Source organism: Astyanax mexicanus, chromosome 25 (assembly GCF_023375975.1).
Source record: "Astyanax mexicanus isolate ESR-SI-001 chromosome 25, AstMex3_surface, whole genome shotgun sequence".
Taxonomy (NCBI): domain Eukaryota; kingdom Metazoa; phylum Chordata; class Actinopteri; order Characiformes; family Acestrorhamphidae; genus Astyanax; species Astyanax mexicanus.
In genome coordinates, this window is record NC_064432.1 from 27282261 (window position 1) to 27300617 (window position 18357).

General features: G+C 38.7%; 2 protein-coding genes across 2 annotated transcripts; both read right to left on the bottom strand.

Annotated features, from left to right (window-relative positions):
• Nucleotides 1-546: 546 nt before the first annotated feature.
• LOC103025445 (free fatty acid receptor 4) lies at nt 547-10228 on the bottom strand. The gene is made up of 3 exons (XM_022682128.2): nt 8191-10228; nt 6820-6951; nt 547-5618 (listed from the first exon to the last, which is right to left on the bottom strand). The coding sequence occupies exons 1-3, from the start codon at nt 8734-8736 to the stop codon at nt 5247-5249; spliced, it is 1050 nt and encodes a 349-aa protein (XP_022537849.1). The 5' UTR covers nt 8737-10228; the 3' UTR covers nt 547-5246.
• A 152-nt stretch (nt 10229-10380) lies between these two features.
• On the bottom strand, nt 10381-17521 carry LOC111195258 (centrosomal protein of 55 kDa). Its single transcript, XM_022682127.2, has 8 exons — nt 17379-17521; nt 16057-16215; nt 15259-15468; nt 14265-14330; nt 13991-14141; nt 12140-12459; nt 11101-11226; nt 10381-10631 (listed from the first exon to the last, which is right to left on the bottom strand). The coding sequence occupies exons 2-8, from the start codon at nt 16198-16200 to the stop codon at nt 10464-10466; spliced, it is 1185 nt and encodes a 394-aa protein (XP_022537848.1). The 5' UTR covers nt 16201-16215; nt 17379-17521; the 3' UTR covers nt 10381-10463.
• Between the last annotated feature and the right edge of the window lie 836 nt (nt 17522-18357).

Sequence of the window (18357 nt, forward strand, 5' to 3'; positions counted from 1 at the left end):
TTTTTTAGGGGCTCCATATATTTGCAACCACCCCCTGCAAAAACTAAAACGAAAACTAAATTGCAATGGTATGTTTCAATGTTTTGTAAAACTATTGTTTTATATGTTGGTCTTTCAAAAGTAATAAAGTAGTAAAACATAAAAAAAAGGTTTGAACATGAAATTTTTTAAGAAAAACAAGTAAACTATCCTAATTGAGCCATTACCTGTTATAGGTTAGGAAAAATTTGCACTAAATATTGACTATATTGATAATAATTTGCAATGGAGTTAGTAATACAATATTTAGACTGCTTATATTGTCTGATTTTTCAGAGATGAGGATAAACTGACCCGGGAACACCATTACTATATCTGACAAATGAACATAACAGGATGGTTAAGATGGTCCAAGCTGGTCTGAAACTGGTGGGCAGGGTTTGGACTGGGGATGAAATTCCCAGACAGACTGAAAATAACTGAACTTTAAGACAGACTCTGTGGTTCACTAGTTTGCTTGTGCTAATCATTAACGACACAACTTTAAAAAAGACTTTTAATCTAAAGTCAAGTCAGTTTAATTTAATTCAATTTCTATAGCGCATTTACAACAGAATTTGTCACAAAGCAGCTTTACAGAGTAAAACAGCTCCACACCTCTTATGAGCAGCACCACAGAAATGCTGATTATTGTGGAAAAACTCCCTTAAATTAAGAGGAAGAAACCTTAAGGAGCAACCAAAACTCAGTCAGAGGAAGTTTTTACTTACAGACTAAGATTCTGTGAAGACTGATGATCTTACAGAATCACTATATGCAAGACTGCAACTAGATTCTTTGTAAGATTTACATTTTTTTTTAAAGATTAATATCTTTTCCTCTATATATAAATGCAAATATCAGTTTCTCTTCGATTTCTAAACTCCAGGAGATGCGTGGTTTCCGCACTATCGTCGGAGTCTCATCCGCGTCCATTTCCGTAAACGTTCCCACACTCATCTTGTTGCTTCCTGTAGCTCTTCTCCTATTGGTTGTTGACATTGTTCTCATCACTCTTTGCGTGAGCCGAGTCTCAAGACTTACGATTATATTAAACACGGTTGATTTTATCTGAATACAGGATGAGAAAAAGAATGATTTAAACCTTCAATCCAAACCACCTTACACTGAACCATCGAGATGACGCCAGACTTGAAACTAGCAAAACTATAATTTCTCATTATTTTAAAATGTTCTGTATTGTAGATTAATACTAAACTTAATCAAAGTATGAAGAAAAACATAGGGAATTATTTAGTAAACCAAAAAGCTTAAAACAAACCAGAATATGTTTTGTTTTTTATATTTTATATTTTTATATTTTACATTTCTTAAAGTATCTCCTCTTGTTTAGATAATCAGTTTTGAACATCGCTCCTGGATTTTCTCAGTCAGTTTTATGAGGTAGAGTGTCCTGGAATTCAGGCTTTCAGTTAACAGCTGTGCTGAACTCATCAAGAGTTAATTACTTGAATTTCTTGTCTCTTAAAGTGTTTGAGAGCATCAGTTAAAGTAAAGTAGTGAAGAGGTAGAGTTACAGGTATACAGTGAATAGTGAATATTTGAGTAATGTTCTAATCCAGATTATGAGAAGTAACAACTACTCAACTAAATAAAGATAAAAAAAAAAACTTTGTCAGTCAATCAAAAAAAAAGTATTTCACAATAAAGACAATCAAAAACATTATAAATGATGAAACTGACTCTCATTAGAGGGGACCCAGGAAAGAGCAAGAGTCTGGATGTATTTAGTATTAATTTACAATGTAAAAAAAAAATAATAATAATAATTGAAACATTTATTTTCTTGGTCTGCTGTCAATAATAAGCCGCTGGCCAATCGCAGCGCAGAACGACTGGGTGGGCGGGGTTAGTGTGAAAACGGGTGTTAAAGGGAAACGGCGCAGTGAGACAGGCTCCTTCTGTCGAGCTTCTGCTGCAGCAAAATCCTCGTAACTCCTCCAGCGAGGAGCGGAGAGACAGACAGCTCACAGCCCATAATAACCCTGGAATATAACCGCGGGCTAAAGGTCTCACCGCCCGGGCAGGAGACAGGTGCACAGCCCGGCTGGAGATCACACCACCGCGGGGGTTCCTCTGGAGCCACGCCCTGCTTCTAATAACAAACCCTGCACGCGCGGCAGGGTTAGCATCTGATGCTAACAGAAATCCTGTCACAAATCACAAACTGAGGAGATTAAACATTAAACACTGAATTACTGAGGAAAAACACAGATATTTAAACAGATTACACCCCTTAAACCCGTGTATCTAATCACAACTTTAAATTTATAAATGTGGTTAAAGTATACAGAAAATCAGTTATAGTTTTAACATTTCATGTTAAATAGTTGTGAAAAATATTAGCATCTGGTGCTTACAGAAATCCTGTCAGAAATCACAAAATGAGGAGATTAATGAAGAGAAAAATAGGTATTTAAACAGATTTACCCCCTTAAACAATGTATGTAATCCCAGCTGTCAATATCCCAGCTATTGATTATTTGATTTCTAATCTGATATAAAAAACATTTTATTTAATGAACCTAACTGTCTATGTACTAATGCTGTAACTGTAAAACAAACACACAACCTACCATTATAAAAATATGAACATTTTCATGAAGAATTAACCAGACAGTTATTTTTGTGTCATTAAATACCCGACAGGTATTTAATAATCCACTGTAATTGTATGTAATGCAGATATACACTCCGCTGTGATTCTTAAACACTTCCATGCAGCATCAGAGTCAGAAAATACCTGTAAAAGGCTGTCTCTACAGCTGCATTTAAGGTGGAACAGAAAAGATACGTTTACTAAAAATGAGACACACATTGATTATCTACTTTAGTAGGCTCTCGTAACACAGAGTTAAAATATAGAACTTTAGCTTGCCTAAAACTATGGCATGTTATTTGTAGTTTCAGGGTTTAACAAATGTTAAATGTAAAATGTTAACGGAGGAGATAAACATTCTACACTGAAATACTGAGGAAAAATAGTTATTTAAGCAGATTTTACAACTTAAACAACTTAAACTCATGCATCTAATCACAACTGGCACGTTACAGACGTTTAACATTGAAATGTGATTTAAATATACAGAAAGTGACTTGTAGTTTCAACATTTAATGTTATATGTTTGTATTTTCAGACCACCAGAGCTCTATGTAGAATTTTTACGATGTTAGTGATTTTGTTGCAGATTTCTGAGTATGTGATAAAGTGATTATAGTAGGAGACTTCAACATTTACTTTGAAAAAGTTGGTGATTTATTAACAAAGTCTTGGTTGGTATCTAACCGAAGGTTTAGAAAATACCTTTCACTCCACCTTAGATGGTGTAGCACCCCTTAACCATAAAATAGAGAGACAGAAAAAGCTTGCAAAATTATTAGTGTGTGATTTATATTAGCTTGGGTCAGTGTTTATAAAGATTCAGTTCAAATACAAAAAGCCAAATTGCCCATTTCCACTATTCCACTATTTTTTTAAAGGTCCTGCAAGAGTCCCGTACTGAACTTAAACTGAAACACATTTTATCCAGCGTGTTGATGTTCTTAGAGTTGGAAACTCCTCAGAGATGGATGCTTTGTTTTTGTTCTCTAAGGTACTTATTGCACAGCTGGATGTTCTCGAAGTTCTTTGGGCGGCTGGTGATCCAGAACATGGGAGGATGGGTCAGGCTCTTATTTACTCTGGCCCAGCGGACGGGTCTAATAACACATTCCTGTTACTCCCATCAAACTTACAGAATGTACAGAACATTTATCAGCCAGAACATTAACACCACCTGTTACCACCACAACAACAGATCTGACTCATCATGACTCAGATTCACCAGAGATATTAATAATAAGGAGACTCTCTTTATTCTCTTTATGCTCAAGCAAGGGGGCAACAGCCAATGGGGAAGCCCCCACTCAATAAGGAGATCTGTGCAAGCGCATTAACCAGAAAAAGCTGATAAAAAAAAATCACGAATTTTGTGCTCATGGAGCTCACAATTTATCAGTGATTTAAATTATGTTGTTGAAATGGTAACTAGACCTTCAGTTTAGAGTATTTATTCTCATCTCTTTAAAGGTATTCTGCTGCTGTCAGGGAGGGTGCAGGCAGGGAGACGGACGCAAATGCAGGTAAGGGCGTAATTTAATAAATAAATAAACAGAGAAACAAAGAAATAAACCAAAACAAACACTAGATAATAACAAACAAATAGGGGTAATGATACATAAACAAGGGAAATATCAGGGAACTAAAAATAAACAGATTAAAACACGGAATAAGGAACAAGCGAAACAAACTAAAATTAAACAAGAAGATGAACACTAAATAGGAATAAAACACAGAAGTAGGGCTAGAAGATACAAAGAAACGCTGAGAGATAAACGACAGGAGTTGGTGCAAAGACCGACGAACAAACACAGACAAAAGGGGACTATTTATACACACACCTGGGGAGACAGGTAAAGAGGGGCGGAGCTACAAATTAGACACGTGACAGAAAATTATTGAGACAGAACACAGGGGCACAGGTCACGTAGGACACACACAGGCACGAGGACAGACAGGAAACAGGGCCAGGACATGACAGCTGCTGTATCTGTAAACCAGACTAACATTACAGCAGATTTTATAAATTGGGTTAATTTGCTGTGTAAATGTACAAACCGGTTTCTTAAACTGTAATTTATCTCTGCTGTATTGAAGCTCTTGATGAGTGCCAGTTTCATCACTACTTTCATCATGATGGTCTTTGTCGTGATTTGCATTTGAGGATACATTCTTGAAATTTCCTTAATTTGTTCTCATAGTCTGGATTAGAACATTACTCAAATATTCACTATTCACTGTATACCTGTAACTCTACCTCTTCACTACTTTACTTTAACTGATGCTCTCAAACACATTAAGAGACAAGAAATTCAAGTAATTAACTCTTGATGAGTTCAGCACAGCTGTTAACTGAAAGCCTGAATTCCAGGAGACTCTACCTCATAAAACTGACTGAGAAAATCCAGCAGAGATGTTCAAAACTGATCATCTAAACAAGAGGAGATACTCTGAAGAATGTAAATTATCTGGTTTGTTTTACACTTTTTATTTATTAAATAATTCCATATGTTTTGCTTCATAGTTTGGATGAGTTTAGTATTAATCTACAATACAGAACATTTAAAAATAATGAAAGTGTTTTTTGAGTGTGAAAGGCAGAGATTTCCTACTGTCCGTTTTGTTTGTGTGTTTTATCAGCAGCTTTCTGGTCTGTTGGATCTTCTCTGGTGCCGCAGAGTTTCTGAAAGCTGTGTCTGAGCTGATAAACGCTGTACAGAACCGGGTTTAGCGCTGAGTTAACCAGAGTGAAGGTCACCACCCAGAAGAACATCCTGGAGGTGATGTGTACATCCACCTGTAAGTTGCGTACGAGGATGAGAAAGATGAAGATGAAGATCGGGCTCCACATGAAGAAGAAGGATACCATGAGGATGAGCAGAGTGCGGAAGAGTCTGTAGTCTCGTTTAGACACCGGGCACAGCTGGGCACATCCCTGAGACGTGGCACTGTTCAGCCTCTTTTTAGACTTCTGACGTATCTGTGATCAGAAAGAAGAGAGAGAAGAATTCACTATTTTAATTATTTGCCTTTGTTTGAATGCAGACAGCAGAAACCCAAGATATTTCATGTTTTATTTTATTTTATTATTTATTCAAATTCTTCTTTTTTATTAATATACATCCATTCCAGCACTGCAGTCACATTTCAAACAAATGAGATTTAAGCAACTTAGGACTAGTAATGAGGTGAACATCTAAATAATGGAGAACTAATACAAATAATGAGGTGATTTTACAGCAAGTTATCCTGGTCCTGAAGCAGCCAAGCTGCTCCCATGAAGACCCAGTCTCTTTCTTATTACTGAATCATTAACACTGATCTTAACTTAGGTGAGTGAGACCTGCAGTTCTTTAAATGTAGTTCTGGGTTCTTTTGGGATCTTCTGGATGAGTTCTTCATGCCCTTTTGGAGTAATTTTGTTCCTGGGAACTCCTGGGAACGTTCACCAGTGTTCCATGTTTTTTTTTCATTAGTGAATAATAGTGAATCACTGTGCTTATCTGGAGTCTCAAAGCTTTAGAAATGACTTTATTATCCTGCTGCAGAACCCAAATACAACTGAGCTTGAGGTCAGTAAGTAACAGATGGATGGATTCTGATTCTCCTTCAGGATTTTCACTGTAGCTCCAAAGCTTTAGAAATGACTTTATAACCTTTTCCAGACTGATAGATAATCAATAACTTTGTTTTTCTCTTCTGTTGTTGAGTTTCTTCAGATGGGGGTTTAATAATAATAATGTGCTGCTTTTTGAGATCTTTTATCTGCTTCATGTTGTCAGACAGATTCTATTTGTCATTTCTTGATTCTACAGTCTGGAATCAGTAATCAGGCCTGGTTGTGGTTATATATACTCAGGTTATATTTAAATGATATTAAAGTTTGTAAGTATGTAAGTATGCTGTAAGTATCACTGCAGCTCCTAATAAGGTCTCTTACGACACCAGACCGGACCACATCCTGCCATCTGCTCATTCTTTACCTGGATAAGTGATTTTTATCGGTGGATAAAAGAAGAGACACTGGTGATAAGCTGTTCTTTTGATTGTTTGCCTGGATAATTATATAAAATCTCCGGTAATAAAAAGGGCTGTTTGATAAGGCGGTGATGTGAGCAGATGTTTGACGCAGATACAGTGAGCTCTATCGCACCAGGAAACAGGATGCGGTTCTGGTTTACCTGCAGGATTTTGCCGTAACTGAACACGATGCCGATGCCGGGCAGAAGATAACCCAACACCACAAACGTGGTGTTCCATATGATCTCTCCCCTCACGTGAGGCCAGGCCAGCGTGCAGATCTGCATTTCCCTCTGAAAACAGAGACAAAACATATTAATCTACAGGTCACTTCAAAAAACACATGCTAGGTGGTTGCTAAGGTGTTGCTATACTACAGAAAGCGGTTACTAAGTTATTACTATGCAGTGCCTATGGTGACAGATCAGTTCCTAAGGCGTTGTTAGGATGTTGGGAAACTGTTGCTATGGTAAAGCTTTTGCCATGCTGTTATGAAGCTGTTGTATAGCTTTGTTAAGTTGTTGTTAAGGGGTTGCTGTGGTGTGCTATGCACAGCATTCAGCTACACAGAGAGCGTGTGCTTTTTTGAGTTCCTAGGTGGTTCTTTAGGTTCCTAAGGTGTTGCTATTGTTTAATTGGTGACAGTCACCTGCCTCAATTTTGAATCATCTAGAAAAATGTTTTTATACTGCAAACGAGACGGAACATGATTCAGTTGATTAAGACCAAAAAACACTGCTTTTGGTTGGACTACATTTTTGTAATTTGATTCAGACTGCAGTTTGCAGCACCATTCACTGTTGGTTGCTATGGTGTTGCTAGGAAGTTGCCATGGTATACTTGGAAGGGTGTTGCTAGGGTATAGTTGTTGGTTGCCAAGGTGCTACTATGTAGTTGCTATAATAGATTGGTTTGCTGGGTTTTCTTCGGGTATGGCTGTTGGGTCGGTTGCTAGCAGGTCTACTTTGGCCATGGTGAACTAGGAATAGAATTCACGTGGCTCCATCAAATCTGCGACTACATGAGACCAAATTTTAGTTTATAGCACTTTTCAAACCTGTTGTTTTGGTTTGGACCAAACTTTTTTAATGGTCCAGACCAATTACAGTAGGGGTGACCAGCCTGAAGGCCAATTTATACTTCTGCGTCAAACCTATGTTGTAGCTCGACCTGCACCTCCCTGGAAATGTACTTGCAGCTGTGATTGGTCCGCCGGGCCTCGCGTTCCCTCCCACACATTCCCGCCTTCGCGTTTTAAACTGCAAAGCGACGCAGAGGCGCTGATACGCGCACGCGAAAGTATAAACGCGCGCCACTGCGTAGCGCACTCTTGCTAGATACGTTTCGGTTAAAGTGGTGTAAGTTAAATAAAGTGGTGTAGAAGTATAAATTGGCCTTAAGATTAGCCCAAAAATTTAACCCTTTGGGACTCCACAAAATATGCTGATATGCAAAACATTACTGAATTGTTTCTGCATTATGTTTAAAAACTAAACGAGGTTAAAGAAAAGAACAGAAGCTGCTGTTCTCACCTGTTCAAAAGATACAACCGTCACCACCCTGGAGAACAAGGACAGCGGCAACACCGCAATGGCTGTGAACAACCAGATGAGGAGCAGAACTCCCGAGGCTCTTCTGAGGTTCAGACTGGGCGTGCTCTCCATCTTCAAGATGGCCAGCAGTCTGTCCGTACTGATGGCGGCCAGCGTCGTGATGGTCACGCTTCCACTCAAACAGATGGAGTACATAACGGCGTGGCAGGCGACCGGGCCGAGCGTCCAGGCCTTGGTCCACCTGACGGCGATGATGAAGGGGCTGGTGCTGATGAAGAGAAGGTCTGCCACAAAGAGGTTGAGGGTGAAGAGGGTGCTGTCGGTTCTTCGTCTCTCGTGGACGACCAGCGAGAAAGCGCCGATGTTACTGATCACTGAAATCAGAAAGATGGCCGTCTGGACCAGGGTCTCAACCGTGGTGACGGACCAGTGCGAATGGCTGAGCTCTGAGAAGAAGGAGAAGTAGGAGTTGTTCTCCACGTGGGGCTGGAGGTTCTGGGTACGAAGGTCTTGCGAGAGCTGCATGGCTGCATCATTGAGACGAAGCGTCTGGAGATGAGAGCTTTTGTAGAGTCCTGGCTGCTCAGCTGGCACTGTGTCCTACCTGCTGATTATAGCTCCACCTACTTTCTTTCAGACACACCTTTTCTTCCTCCTTTTGCCATTGGATACACATTGTCCAAAAGTTTGTGGAAACCTTGTGTTATAAATGCAGTGGTAGAATGCAGTCTAGTCCCTGTAGAGAAGTATTGCCAATAGAGTAGGACTACAATAGGACTCACTGAATCAGATTAACATGAACCTAGTGATTTAACACAGTGATTTTGGGCTGCTCTTTTCGCTGAATGCCAACAAATTCTCACAGCAAAGCTTTTAATCCCCTAATTTGACAACAAATAATGAATAAATAAAGTGTCCAAATATCTTTGTTATATAGTCTATATTAAGGCCATACAAAGAGAGATTTATAGGCTTATATTGTCTCTAAGAAGCAACAAAGCAGTGAAAATCTCCATGACGACAGAGACGTTTCTGGAAACGAGGACGTTTATGACTCTCTCTCCGCTGTGTAAATACATTAGCGTGCTAATGTACTGCCTGCATCAGTACAGAGTGTATTTGCAGAAGCTTTATTTATGAAAAATTGTATTTTATTCTCTATTAACATAATTTTATATGTTGATATTTTTGACCTACTGTAGATGTATCTGGTTATATGTTCTTTGTAGCATCTCTGTTACATGATACAGCACCAGTCAGAGGTTTTCCTACATAGTAAATGAATAGTAAAGTGATCTATCAGATTATGAAGGAACACATAGTGATCATGTAGTAACTTAAAAACAGTGTTAAACAAACCAAAATACTCTGTGAAGTATTTAGATGCTCTTATCTGGGGAGCTGTTAACTTGTGGTTTCTGATGCTGGTAGCTCTTCCTTTCCTAGAGTGGTCCTGATGAGTGCCGGTTTCATCATTATGTTTTTGATTGTCCTTGCAACTGCAAAGTTAAATTAGGATTGACTGTCCTTCATTTCTTAAAGTCTTTCTTTATTTAGTTGGGTAGTTTAGCACAGCTGTTAACTAAAAGCCTGAATTCCAGCAGAGATGTTTATCCCGATCATTTAAACTTCTTAAAAAATGTAAAATATAAAACATATTCTGGTTTGTTTAAGATAATTTTGTGTTAAATAATTCCATGTCTGAATGACTTGAATTTCTTGTCTCTTAATGTGTTTGAGAGCATCAGTTGTAAAGTTGTGAAGAGGTAGTTACAGGTATACAATGAAGGTAAGTCAATCCATAAATAAGGATTTTAAGAACTTTTAATTTATCCTTCAGTGCAGTCACCAAAAGATCATTAAAAACATTATAATGATGAAACTGGCACTCATCAGGACCACCCCAGGAATGGAAGAGCGATGGTCTGGATGACTTGAGTATTAATTTACAATGTAGGGAAAATAAAATAATAAAACCACTGAATTTAGGGTGTTTACTTTAAAGAAAATTCCAGGTTTCCAAGTTTCCTTTTAAAAGCTCCAGATACGAATCCCCCGATTGACTGAGTTTGAGCTAAAGCTCTGCTAACCTAAATACTGTTTAATTAACTCAAATTATTATAAATTAATTGAACTCTGGCCTGTGTGCTTATAGCAAGGTGACGGGACTATGGAAATTGAATTGTTTATTTAAGTGAAAATAAAGAACAAAAATATGTAATTAAACAACTAATTGAAATCGTATAAACAACTTATTCACAGCAATCCTCAATATGAGCCAGCAGCTCTCTGTGGCGACTGGTTGGATACAGAGTTTTGCATTTCGGACACTCCAGAAAGCTCTCGTCCTGCAGGCTGTGCACTCTCACGGGAGAGCTGAAGTGAAACTGACCTTCTAATCCAGACTCAGAACCTTCTTCCTGGGATTTAGACCACAAAAACACAGGATATATCATCAGTCAAGTCAATCAACCAACCAATCAACTAACCAACAATAATGGATAATTAGTGCTTTTACTAAGAAACTGGCACTAGATATACAGGTGGGTGTAGACACCTGCAGTTGGGAGGAAGTCAATTTAAATTGAGTTTTAATTGGTTAAGAGACACCAGTAAGCTGAGCTTCAGAGTTCCCCGTAATAATTTAAGTTCAGTTGTGCACTGTTAAACCTCTGGGACCCCACTGGGAGACCGTATCAGTGGCGGTGGTGCATGTGGAGGGGCGTGTTGTGGTGCATGTGATGGTGGTGCATGTGGGGGGCGTGGTGGTGCAAGTGGTGGTGCATGTGGGGGGCATGGTGGTGCATGTGGGGGGCGTGGTGGTGCATGTGGTGCAAGTGGTGGTGCATGTGGGGGGCGTGTTGTGCCAGATGTCGACCCGTTTCTTACCTCAGATTGTAATCTGGCCACGCTGTCCTCGGCTTTTCTCAGCTTCTCCAGAACTCTGCAGAGCTGCTGCTGGAGACGCAGATTATCACGCTTCTCCTTCTCCAGATCTTTGGCAGACGCCTGAATCTGTGGGCGAGTAGATAAATAATTACAGTCCTGCTAAAGAACAGATGGATGAAACCAATCTTCTGAGACCTTCAGCTTTAAATTTAGATTTACTATTTTTTCAGCTTAATGACGTCAATTGGTGTAGTAATGAGACATACAGAGTAATAAATTAATAAAGCTGCAAAAGATAACTGCATGCTTTATTAAATCTATAATTAGGCTTCAGCCTTATTCAGGCTTTTGGAAACTGTTTGAACATTTTTTATCTAAACATTTTCTGTATTTTGTACATTAATACTAAAGTCATGTTTTATATTTTAGATTCTTCAGAGTGTCTCCTCTTGTTTAGATGATCAGTTTTCAACATATCTGCTGGATTTTCTCAGTCAGTTTTATGAGATAGAGTCTCCTGGAATTCAGGCTTTCAGTTAACAGCTGTGCTGAACTCATCAAGAGTTAATTACTTGAATTTCTCGTCTCTTAATGTAAAGTTTGAGAGCATCAGTTAAAGTAAAGTAGTGAAGAGGTAGCGTTACAGTGAACCTTTGTCTTCATCCCTGTCTTTTTTTACACTAGTCCATCCATCTGTCTGTCCATCCATCTCTCTGTTACTTTATCTGTTGTTCCATTTATCTGTGTTTCCACTTGTTTACTGTCTGTCTGTCTATTTATCTTTCTGTCTGTCTATTTATCTTTCTGCCTGTCTATTTGTTCATCCATCTATTTATTTGTCTTTATCTTCTATATCTGTGTTTATTAATCAGCTGGGTGTGATACCCTTCCCTCTCCCCCGTTATGATTGGGTGCCATTATTGTGTAACAGAACTGGAGGTGATTAGTGTTCTCCTCTAAGCGTGCTGAGCTGCAGTGATGGTGTTTAAACAGCAGATTAAGGGTTAAGTTTTGGAACTGGATATAAATAAACCTCTACCTGCTGCTGAAGCTCTGATGACCAGAGCCTCTCTTTCTCCAGCCTGGACCCGAAGTCCTTCAGCTGGGTATGAAGCTGCTCCACATGCCCCCCCGAGCACCTCCTCTCCTCCTGCAGCTTCTTCTTGCCCCGGAGACGCTCAGCCTCCAGCTGCTGCTTCACCTCCTCCACCTCCTGCAGCCTCCCCTCATACTGCTGCTGCAGCCAACCCATCCTCCTCCGGCCCTGTACCACCTGCTCCTCCTCCACCTTCACCTGCACCATCGCCGAGTCCAGGAGCTCCTCATAATACTGCTTCTGCTCCTCCACAGCCTGCTTTACTGCAGAACAGGAAATCCTCATTTTCCTACAGGCTCCTGCAATCATTTACTTGCCTAAAGGAGAACTCTGGTGTAAAATGTACTTTATTGTAGTAAAACATGATAAAAGTTCTTATCTTTGATGAATAGCACACCTCCGCTCTCCCACAGCGTTCAGAGATCCAGAAATTTCAACAGTTTCTCCAACAAACACCCTTCAGACTGGGAGATACGGGGCATAATTTACCCTGATAAATCACTTTTTACACCGTTATCCAGCTCAAAGTAGCTCCACACCTCTTCACTAGAATCCAGAGAACCCTGACATTTAAAACCAGGCATTAATAACTTAAAAAGTGCAGAAGAAGCTCATTAAACACCACTGTTTACATCCCATAATACTACTAGCTTCAGCTCCAAACACCATCATTACTCCTGGAACCGGCTGTGAGAGAGTGAGAGAGTGAGAGATCTCTGACCAGTTAGAAACTGAAAGTCTGAACAGAGTGTTACTGCTGGACACTGTAAGAGTGCTGCCGTTTAATCAATCAGCCAGACAACAGATCAGTGCGTTGGGCGGGGCAGATTACAGCAGAGTACACTTGATGCCTTAATTAACTTGCGTTAAAAAAATAGTAACGCGTTACTGATTACAAATTAACAGCATGAGTTAATTAACGCTTTAATGTTGAATATATATATATATATATATATATATATACACACATATTTATTCCACATAGTAAGGAGGTGTGGAGCTACTTTGAACTGGATAACGGTGTAAAAAGTGATTTATCAGGGTAAATTATGCTCCGTATCTCCCAGTCTGAAGGGTGTTTGTTGGAGAAAATGTTACAATTTCTGGATCTCTGAACGCTGTGGGAGAACGGAGGTGTGCTATTCATCAAAGATAAGAACTCTTTATCGTGTTTTACTACAACAAAAGTCCACTTACCCTATACATTTTTAATGAGTTTGTGTGTGTGTATCCAACCCTAACTCACCCTCAGTGTGTATTTATTTCCTTGAGTATTCAGTTATATAAACGAATATAATTGTTGTTTGCCTGGGCGCAGTGTTGTAGGCTGTAAAAGCAAGTTACCGTTTTCTGTACTGTAAACTGTGGCGATACAGCGGCACTGTGCTGGATTAAATTTACCATGCAGTGTGAAAATAGATGTTTTATGCAGTAGAAACCAAAAACATAAGATAACCTTCTCCAAATAAGCAGTTATTAGTCTTATTGATTGACTAATCTTCTTAGAATTAATGAACTCTTTCAGTGCTACTTTAACAATTTAGGAAGTTAACAAACACATGGGAACCAGATTTTTTCAGAGATTTTCTGGTTGGGAGGGGCTCACAAATATAACTATAATATTTTCCTTATATTATTAATAAAAAATTAATAATTTTTAAGTACATGTTGGATCTCCTGTTATCCCATTAATGTCTGACGTTTCAGTATCGGTATTGAGATATTCAGGCAGGTATCGTATCGTAAGTCATAATTTTGGTTTTGATGTTTGAAACAGATTCTCCTGCTTCTGACCTGCAGTGCTGGTCTCTTCCCGTTTCAGCTGAGCATCTTCATTAGCCTGTTTCAGCTGCTGCTCCAGAACCCAGATCCTGTCCAACTGCATCCTCACAAACATCTCCCTCTGCTGATCATAAACCAGCCACTGCTGATTCTTCTCCAGAGCCTTTTAGAACAGATAACATCCTACATCACTCTCACACCAGAACAGCATGCTGTGATTATCTGATTATGTAAGAGATGAGAACCGTGGCGAGGAGGCGCTGCGTTTATGTGACATCACACTCACGTCCTTCAGGTGTTCCTGGATCACTGTGGCGTCGCTGCTGGTGCACGGACCATCTGTGGTGCCACTCTACTCAGAACAAAAGAGAAATCATTTATATTTCACTGATAAACACTATTACATGATATGTTGGAACCATAATATACAGCATAAAAATGCTACAATATGCCATATTCCACTGAATCGGTGCCACTTCTGTCTCCAGGACATTACATGTATAAATGTGCACACAAAATAACTTTAAAATACATTTTATTATGAAGCATAGTGTATTGTACATTTATCTCATTGCAAAAGTGAGATATGTAATTAACTAAAGCTCTAAAGGGAGGGGTGTTTTGAGGTGGGAGGGGTTAAAAAGGCACGGGACAGTTTGTATCCTGGATGTGCCAAAAATCTTTAATAAAACAGACTCTAATTTAAAAAAAAATAAAGAAATGAAGGTCAGTCGATCCGAAAAATATCAAACACGTTAAAAATGTATCCTCTAGAGCAGTCACAACAACCATCAAAACATTATGATGAAATTGGCCCTCATCAGGACTGCCCCAAGAAAAATGGGAATTTGTAATTTCAAATCGCTCAGCTCAGTTGGGTTATGGTGATTCTGGAGGACAAAAACTTTTATCATAATCTTACTTTTTACACGTCATTAATATTAATCCATAATGCAGAAAATAAATTAAACAAAGAAATAAAAAAAACATTGAATTGGAACAAGATTTTAGAATGTTAAAAATGCTAATTATGATATAATACGTACATGTAAATGTTTGTTTTATTTAGGGGAGTAAATTATGTGTTAAATAACAACTAGATACATTTTATACCAACTGCTCTGAACAAAGGGATCAATGCAAACAACATAAAATAATGGATTCTGAGAATTTCAGTTATAAACTTGTTTAAGGTGTTTTTTTTCTTAGAGGCCAAGATCAAGTGTAGAACTGCTGCCCCCTTGTGGGTTCTTTGTGTGTGTGTGTGTGTGTGTGTATACTGTAATCAGATGGTGTGTGTTCTGTAGCTCCTGTAGTTTAGTGCACAGTTCCTGCGTCTTGTTCTTTAGGTTTTCTGTTTCCTTGTTTAAATGTTGGAACTGGTTCTTCCTCTGCTGCTCCTTCAGTCTCTGCTGGTTTAACTGGAGCTCCAGACTGGTCAGAACCTCCCCGTGTTCCGCCTGGAGCTGCTGCCTGAGCAACCTGATCTCCTGCAGCGACACCACAGCAACCACCCTGTTACCTTAGTATCCAGTATACAGCAACACATTTTAGCAACATCCTAGCAACCAAAAGTTATGTCACCATAACACCTTTGCAACACTGTGGAAACTGTTTAACAACATCTTAGCCAACAAACTTTTTATCTTTGCAACTGTAAAGCAACCTCACAGCAACAGATTAGCAACACCTTAGCACCCTCTCAGCAGCACCTAAGCAACCAGCAGCTTTACCATAGCAACCAGCACACTAGCATAGTAAATATCTAGCGATACCTTAGCAACCAACAACTATAGCATGGAAACATGCTGTCCAATTAAAAACAAGTATCAAGGAGAGAGAAAAAAAACTTCTGATCTTTCAATAGAAGTCAATGTAAAAAGAGTTTATTTCAGGTCATTTTGAAGTATTTCTATTGCACAGTGTAAGATACTTGTTTTTCATTGGATAACGACGATATATGCTTAATCTTTGTTTAAATATCCTAAATAAAAAAATAACACTTCTCTTATTGCATAACGTTGAAATTAATGTTGCATTACTGCAGTTTAGTAGAGTGCGCTCTACATTTACAGTACCTCTGATTGCGCCCCCTTCTGGCAGACGAGCTCCTCGATGCTGTTCTTCAGGTAAGCGTTTTCCTTCCTGAGCTCACTGAGCTCAGCCTCCAGCTCCCTGCCTGCCCTGTTCCCAGACTTTACTTTAGGAAATATAGGCACCATTGTAGAGTCTAGAGTCTGGAAAACAAAGTCAGTTTAAGAGGTGTTAGCAGCATGGTGATGCACGATAGTTACCGGTGATGAAACAAGCTAGTAGATATGAAAAAGCAAACAGAACATTGTTATCCATATGACTGCATTACTGCATTGTTGTAAAAGGCCTGGTGTCCTGGTGTGGGGTGCACACTCCTGTGCACTATTTCAGCAGGACAATACTCGTCCACATGCTGCTGCTTCTCAAGAGCTTACGTTCAAGACCCTTCAAGATCTAACCCTGATTGAAAATGTGTGAGATGCTATTGGACACGATTAACACTGCCAACCACCCTGTATCATAAAATCTGCAGGAGCTGCATGGCATGTTTATTTCTATATGTGTAGCTCAGTAAATATATCCAAATCAAACTAAATTTATAATAATAATACATTTAAACAGATAAAAATAATTTAACTTCAGCTGGTTTTCATTCTGGCTTCTCATCGTTCAATAAAACCCCTATCCAGATAAATCTCTCCATCCAGATAGAGTGAATCTCTAGACAAACTCCAGTCCAACTAAGCTTATTTAATATATTTACATTCTACTAAAATACATTCATTTACAATCAGCATATATGCAGCTGAAACACTAGAGCACAGCCTAGTGCAAAATCCCAAATTATATTATCAACATTAATATTTGAATATTTTAACATTATAACTTTTACAGAAGTATTTTAAACACTAGTATCTAAAATATACTTATACCTACAGAGTAATGGATGGAGATACTTTTTACACATTTGTCTAAATCACCAAACAAACCAATATAGTTACTGGTAACGTTAACAGTTAGCTACTTAGCTAACTAACCTAGCTGTAGTTAACTAGCCGGTGCAAACTAGCTAGCTAACACTAACTAACCAATTAACTCTCGTTAAGACCGTTTATTCTAAATATTCATCACATATTCTGCATATTATCACACAAAATAATATTATCTTTCCTCAGAAAACATTTTAAATGTGTTTTTATTTTAGGAAAATCGCTAAAATTGCGTTCTGTCTGTTGCTAAGCAAACTAACACAAGCTCGTTTAGCTCGCTAAGTTACGTTTTTTTTAAATACCATATTAAATAAACACACTCTGCACACACTGTTAACTATATAAACAATATATTAAACATATAATCAAATATTTACCTTATTTATTCATTATTGTTCAGTTTTAGCTGCAGTTTACTGAAACGTTATTCTGATACTCCTGACTGCAGCCTGCACGGGGGGCGGAGCTGGACGTCCAGTCCCGCTCACTTTGCCGCGTCACGTCTGCAGCCCGGAGCCCCCAGTGGGCGTATGTAAAGGGCGGAGCATATGTCAATAATTTTTTACTTCAGCCAATCAGATACTAGACTTTAGTTGTCAATCACTTTTTACTACGCCAATCGACAACAGGAGCTACTTGTCAACCATTTTCTACTGCAGCCAATCATCTTAACATATACTTCAAAAGAAGGCGGGAACTGCGGCGCTGCAGTCGCGCGATTTAAGCTCCTGAAAAGCTGTGAAGCAGAATCTGTACATTTACGTTGTATAGTAAATAGTAAATATAAGTAGTGTTTGTGTGTGTTTACGTATACACTTAATAATTTACGTATACACTTAATAATACGCCATATGTCTGTCTTATTAAACATCTTCCTCAGTGTGTTTAATAAGACAGAAGGTGTGTTTAAACACCTTCCAAATTAATGCACTGGGGGCGCACGGTTGACTCCTCCAATATGGCCGCGCTGACATATCTATGGTTGCATAGGGTTACACAAGCTGAATGTTTCCCATAATGCATCGCGAGTCTCGTTACTAATTCGACAGCCAAACAAACGGAGCGAACAGTGAGCCTCAGAGTTGCCAGATTGTTACAATGGGATTCGGATACTATAATGGAAAGAAAATCACCCAAACAGCTGATGTTCAGCATTTCAACAATATTACAGGGTTTATTCCAGCATGATCTTAATTAAAATACCTTAAATATCTTTACCAATGACAAAAATCATTTGCAATTATTTTATCTGCATGTGTGTATTATATATGTGTTTAGTATATCATAGGGCACACAAAAAAATAAACAAGAAAAGTAATTACACTACATAAAAAATAAACCAGCAAGCAATGAAAG

What these genes read in the sequence shown, in the direction of transcription:
- LOC103025445 (XM_022682128.2), bottom strand. Translation starts at nt 8,736, where the DNA reads ATGCAGCTCTCGCAAGACCTTCGTACCCAGAACCTCCAGCCCCACGTG. An exon ending in CGGTTGTATCTTTTGAACAG is followed by an intron (nt 6,952 to 8,190) that starts GTGAGAACAGCA and finishes CTCTGTTTTCAG; the next exon opens with AGGGAAATGCAGATCTGCAC. An exon ending in GTTACGGCAAAATCCTGCAG is followed by an intron (nt 5,619 to 6,819) that starts GTAAACCAGAAC and finishes TTCTGATCACAG; the next exon opens with ATACGTCAGAAGTCTAAAAA.
- LOC111195258 (XM_022682127.2), bottom strand. Translation starts at nt 16,200, where the DNA reads ATGGTGCCTATATTTCCTAAAGTAAAGTCTGGGAACAGGGCAGGCAGG. An exon ending in AGAAGGGGGCGCAATCAGAG is followed by an intron (nt 15,469 to 16,056) that starts GTACTGTAAATG and finishes GTGTCGCTGCAG; the next exon opens with GAGATCAGGTTGCTCAGGCA. An exon ending in CATCAGAGCTTCAGCAGCAG is followed by an intron (nt 11,227 to 12,139) that starts GTAGAGGTTTAT and finishes ACTCGCCCACAG; the next exon opens with ATTCAGGCGTCTGCCAAAGA.